Raw genomic sequence first — 6000 nt, 5'->3', positions numbered from 1 at the left:
TTAGAATTTTTTTTAGAGGATGACTTCATAGCAAAAACTTCAATGTTAACTTTTATGCAAGTTGGCCTTATTAAGGTTTTCGAACATCATGAAACATCTAAGAAAATGCTAGATGCAATAAAACTGAAATATGAATCAACTTCTGAAATACACCTCCAATTGCTAGTAGAGCAATGTAACTCATTTAAAATGAAGGAGGGTAATAATGTAGTTAAACATGTTAACACGATGCTCGTTATGGCTAAGGACTCAACCATTGCTGGGAATGAAGTCCCCGAGCATATGCAAGTTTCCACTCTCTTAAATAATCTTCCACCTTCATGAAGGATGATAACAATTGCACTTAGGTTGAATACAAAATCTCTTACATTAGGGGACCTACCTATGCAACTAGCCTTAGAGCAAGATTATATGAACAAAAAAAAAAAGAGTGAATTCATGCTTGCTCAAAGACCTCCCAATTTTAGCCAACCCAAGCCAAATAGCCAGAAATTTCAAAAGAAGTTTAATAAGATGGAGAATAGGTTAAAAAATAGAGGAACTAAGCCCTACAACTAAGAAACTAAACAAGGATCGCCAAAATGCTTCTTATGTTGTCAATCAGGTCACTTCAAGAACCGCTGCCTAAATAATAAAAACCCGTAAAATCCACAGAATAGCGGAAATGGAAGCAAGAGGCGTGAAATTATTTGTATAGTTTCTAAGTGCTTGATGGCAGACCACGAAATCAAAGGATGGTGGGTAGACTCAAGTGCTAATTGACATATTGCAACCTCAAAAGATCTCTTCGAGGACTTCAAAGAAATAAGAGCTGAGGAAAAACGCATCTACATGGGAAACAACACCTATTCTGATGTGTTAGGTGTAGGAACCTGTAGGTTATATGTAGGCACAATCGACCTTGTATTGACTGATGTATATTTTGTTCATTGCATGAGACGAAATATTGTATCTGTCCCCTTACTTATTAGAAAGGGCTTTGAAGTCTGCTTTCGATCATTAAAAGAATCAATCGGAAAGCATGGACAAATTTATGCTCGGGGACACTTAGTTGATAACCACAACTTGTTCCTACTTCTTGTAAATGAGAAAGTTGATAATAAAATTTCATCTTATTTTGGTTATATTGATTGTGCAATGGTTATATTGAATGTGGTCCACTCAAACATTTGTGGGCCCCTCAATATTAAAACTCATAGAGGGATGTCATACTTCATCACTTTTATTGATGATTTTTTTAGATTTGGATATGTTTATCTAATTTACCATAAATCAGAAGGTTTAGAAAAATTTAAAATATATAGAAGGGAAGTAGAAAATCAATTGGGTAGGAACATCAAAGTTCTTAGAACTGTTAAGGGAAGTGAATACAAATATGAAACTTTCAATGCTTATTGCCAAGGATATGGTATTAAAAGAAATACCACTATACCTTTTATGCCACAACAAAATGGAATAGCTGAAAGGTGTAATAGAACCATCTTAGAAATGACTAGATCTATGATGACTCATGCTAATATACCCAATACCTTTTGGGGAGAAGCAGTAAGCACATCCACGTATATTCTTAATAGGGTTCCAACTAAAGTAATATATTCTACCCCTTATGAACTATGGACATGTAGAAAACCTGATCTATCAAACTTAAAGAAGTGGGGGTCGACTGCACATGTCCTAATTCCATATCGGCATCGAAATAAGTTATAAAACAAAACTCTAGTTTGTAATTTTATAGGATACCCCGAATGATCAAAGTGATATCGATTTTACAATAAAGATAAGGGGCTCATTGAAAGCAGAGATGCTGAGTTTTTAGAATATTTTATTGAAGAAAACATACCTGTAGTGGATAATGATAATCCACTTAATATCCTAAATGACTTAGAATCACTACCTACTGTAGATATAGATAACCCTACTCAACATGATGATGTTGAAGTCCAATGTTTTCAAAAAAGGTCTAGAGCTCCTCCATCGTACCTTGATGACTTCTATGTCTATATGAGTGAAGACACAGACAACCTTATTGACCTAGATAAAATCCATGGCCCGTTTGACTTCAATGATACTATGAAGTCAAAAGAAAATTAAGAATGACTTAATGTCATGAAAGAGGAATTGGATTCTATTGAGAAAAATAAAGTTTGAGATTTATGTGATTTACCATCAGATAGGAAACCTATATATTCTAAATAGGTACTTAAAAATAATTTAAAATCTGATGGATTAATTGATAAATTTAAAGCTAAGTTAGTAGCAAAGGGCTTCACCCAAAGAAAGGGAGTCGACTATGGTGACACTTATTCCCCAGTTGTAACATTTATATCAAATAGAATAATTTTGACAATCGTTGTATATTATGACCTAGAACTTTATCAAATGGATGTAATGACTACATTCTTGGATGATGAACTAAAGAAAACCATTTACATGAAGCAACCTGAGGGCTACATAATTAAAGGTCAAGAAAATAAAGTATACAAATTAAATGAGTCTTTATATGGTTTAAAACAATCTTTAAGACAATCGTACTTAACAATTCATGATGCCATCCTACAGATGGGATATGAAGTAAATAGATTGGACCACTGTGTTTATATGTTGAAGAGTGGGAGTAAATTCACAATACTCTCATTATATGTAAATGATATCCTGATAGCTAGAAATGACTTAGAAATGATTGATAAAACTAAGTCATGGCTTTTTTCTCGGTTTGAGGTGAAAGATATGGGAGAAGCATATTATGTCCTAGGCATAAAAATAACTAGAGATAGATAATAAAAAATGTTGTGCTTGTATCAAGATAGATATCTTGGCTCTGTTATTAAAAGATTTCAAATGGAAAATTGTAAGCCATTATCTACTTCTGTTGCAAATGGATAAAGTTGTCTAGGAAGGATTGTCCAGTAGAAGGACAAGAAAAACCTAATGTTCCCTATGCACACTTGTTAGTAGATGTATCAAAGTAATTTAGGCATAGTTTATTGGAAAGCAGTAAAAAGAATTTTAAGGTATATTAATGGAACAAAACATCTAAAATTGTGCTTTCAAGCAAATAAGTTTGAAGTTATAAGATATTTAGATGAAGATTTTACTAGGGATAAGGATGATAGTAAGTCCACCCCAAGATATATTTTTCTCTTTGGAGGGGCAGTTGTTTCTTTGTCTAGCAAGAAACAAGGGTGTGTAGTTAGATACACACAGGAAGTAGAATACATTACATGTAACACTGCTTGTACTTTCGCCGTCTGGATAAAGTGCTTCATAGATAGCTTGAAGCTGTAAATAATCGACAGATCGATCCAAATATTTGGTGATAATCAAGCTACAATTAAATTAATTCAAAGTTGAGCAAATAGCTCTAAAGGAAGACATATAGATATCCAATATCACTACATTCAAGATGTAGTTGAGAAATGTGAAGTAACCGTTAGTTACTTGCTCTCATCAGATATGATCACTGACCCATTAACAAAAGGTCTGAGTGTTGAACTACTGTCTAAGCACACTACTTTAATGGGACTTAAAAATATCTAAGTCAGTCAATTTTTTTTATGAGTGACAAGATCCGCATAACCGTGAAAATCCTCATGATGGATATTTATTATGAGAAGCATATCTGCGAAAGCATGAGAAAAACCTCTTGACAAGAAATTTTTTAAAAGGTCATACTCAAAAGTGGGAGTATGCATGTGACTGATTATTACACTCGGCCGTCATGGCCAAGTGGGAGATATTGACACGTATAGTCATAAGGCCTCACGTGACTTTACCTATAATTGTGGGATGGGAAGCCTACAATTGTAGGAGGAATGCTATGGCTTTTTAATGTTCACATAAACTAACGTTCATATGAACGTTGGATAGATATCCCTAAGATCATGAAAGACCCTTCTCAGAGACCCGTTGGAAAGATAACTGTTAAAGCCCTTTTCTTCTTCTTATAAAAAGGGAAGCTAGAGAGAGGAAGAACGCATCAGCAAGAGCAAAGGAAAACACAGAGCTTCTGTGAGCAGAAATAATTTATTCACTCTCTCTCAAAAGGGTTCACTCTTTTTCAAAAGGGCAAGAAATATCTAGGCTCTGTGATCACCAGCCTCACGACATCTCTTCTTTGATATCGGATTGGTCTCGCACTTCATTAATTTTCACTAACAGAGAAAACATTGAAATGTGAAATCGCTAACACATAGAATCACCCTAACTCTTATCAGATTCAAAGAAAATTTCAAAATACTAGAAATTTCGAATGTATATTAACAAAAAAATCACCTTCACCATAGTCTTTAAATAGATCATTAGAAAACCTAGATCTGCCAAAATTTCACCCAAAAGCTCTTGAAAAACACTACAAATCCTAATCTGAACAAATAAGCCCTAGATCTTACCCAAAAAAAAAAGCACAAAGAGGGGGAATATCTCAGAAAAGGGAGATATAACAAAAATGTGCAATAGAACCAAAGGAAGAAGGGGAAAAAAACCAGAAAAAAGAGGTGAAAAGGAGCATACAAAAGCTCACCTTGAGAGTTAGAGAACTTTTTCTCCTTGTCTTCAGGGGTGAAGGAAGAGAGAGAGGCCAGAGAGAGTGACAAAAAGGAGTGGGGAAATGAGGCTTACATAACCCAAAACCTAGTCTTACAGATCTGGGGTCATCTTCTTTGACCTTTAAAAAGTATAAAAATATGAAAAAAAAGAACTCACTGTATTTTTCTCTAAGCTCCAAGTTTGCAGCAATGGGGGCGATGAGGGCAAGAGACCTGGGAGAGGAAGAGAGGATGAGTTGCTTATGATTGCGAGGGTGATGATGGCAAGAGACCTGAAGAGAGGAGGACTGTATTGGGGCAAAACTTTTATCGGGGGTGAAGTTTTATAAAAACTTCCCATTTCAAGTTCCGACCGTTTGGTTGAAGCTTTTTTAACACACAAAGAGGGGAAGATCAACAGTGAAGTGATGTTCCTTATTTAACTTCTATTTTTTTTATCAAACACCAAACATGAACAATAATAGGTAAGTTCCAAGTTCTTGGAAGATACTTCCTGTTATCAAACAGGCCCGAAGAGCGAGGGTGCACAACCATAAAGGCATGGTTTATGGGCTTGTGACTTAGAGCTTGTCTATGAACGAGGTCCAATAGCTTCACCCCAGTAATAAGCAACCCACTTATATGCATTCTATTTTTCACAAGAGCTTTCTGGGTAGGCATCAAATCAGTTCTAATATAGGATATGCATCTTAGCTCTACGACTACGGATGCATCCGTATGCCAACTACACGCCTGATAGATGGGTGTAGTTTGTACACGGTTGCATCTGTAGGAGTAGAGGTAAGATGCACCTTCAAATTTTATCATGGTATATAATTTTGATGTAAAATGTTCTTAGGATTATCTCAAAATCTATTTTTATATCTAATTATAAAATTTAAAATTTAAAAAATGGTTAAAATCAAGTAGATCTATAAACATATGAACATCTTGAAAATGGATGGTGTAGATAATATGTTGTAAAATGTATTATTTCTATGTCTTAAAATCTTTTTATTTTTTATGCTCATACATCTCGATGTCAAGATGATCAATCAAAAGGATTTTCAACATTAAAACTATTTTTCCGATGGATTTTTTAGGGCATCCGTAGTTGGCATCTTTATATAATCTTTTTCCCTCGTAGAAACTGTGTCCTAAGAAAATGTATTAAAAAAACACTCAAGGGATACATTCGTCTGTCTAACGTAGATGGGGCCGTTTCGGTTGTTTCATTCCCGCCATACGCTGAGGTGTATAAATAGAGAAGGTTAAAGCCGAAATTCATTTATTTCTATAGCATCAGTACTGAGAGAGTTGGTAATGGGGTTAACCGCACTGTCCAGCCCAAAGTTCTTTGAGAAAAAACCGGTACTCCCTCTGTTTTCTTTGAGTTCTATCTTTTTCTATTTCTCAAGTTTTTCATTATTCCATTATATCACATTTCCCCCCTCTCTCGCTATACTATTCATCAAGT

At 34.9% G+C, this 6000-nt stretch overlaps 1 protein-coding gene across 6 annotated transcripts in view; it reads left to right on the top strand.

Moving 5' to 3' along the window:
• The first annotated feature begins 5624 nt into the window (after positions 1-5624).
• Positions 5625-6000, top strand: part of LOC18421804 (hypothetical protein) — a 36768-nt gene continuing 36392 nt past the window's right edge. For all 6 annotated transcript variants that reach the window (XM_088853642.1, XM_088853640.1, XM_020662457.2 and 3 more), the window contains exon 1: positions 5625-5894. In XM_088853642.1, the coding sequence (XP_088709768.1) occupies positions 5847-5894 (48 nt within the window). In that variant the 5' untranslated portion in view covers positions 5625-5846. The remainder of the gene's footprint in view (positions 5895-6000) is intronic.

The sequence above is a fragment of the Amborella trichopoda genome, chromosome 12 (assembly GCF_054954075.1).
Source record: "Amborella trichopoda isolate Santa Cruz 75 chromosome 12, AtrichopodaSantaCruz75HAP2 v2.0, whole genome shotgun sequence".
In the NCBI taxonomy this organism is placed as follows: Eukaryota; Viridiplantae; Streptophyta; class Magnoliopsida; order Amborellales; family Amborellaceae; genus Amborella; species Amborella trichopoda.
This window is presented reverse-complemented; position numbering and strand designations above follow the sequence as displayed.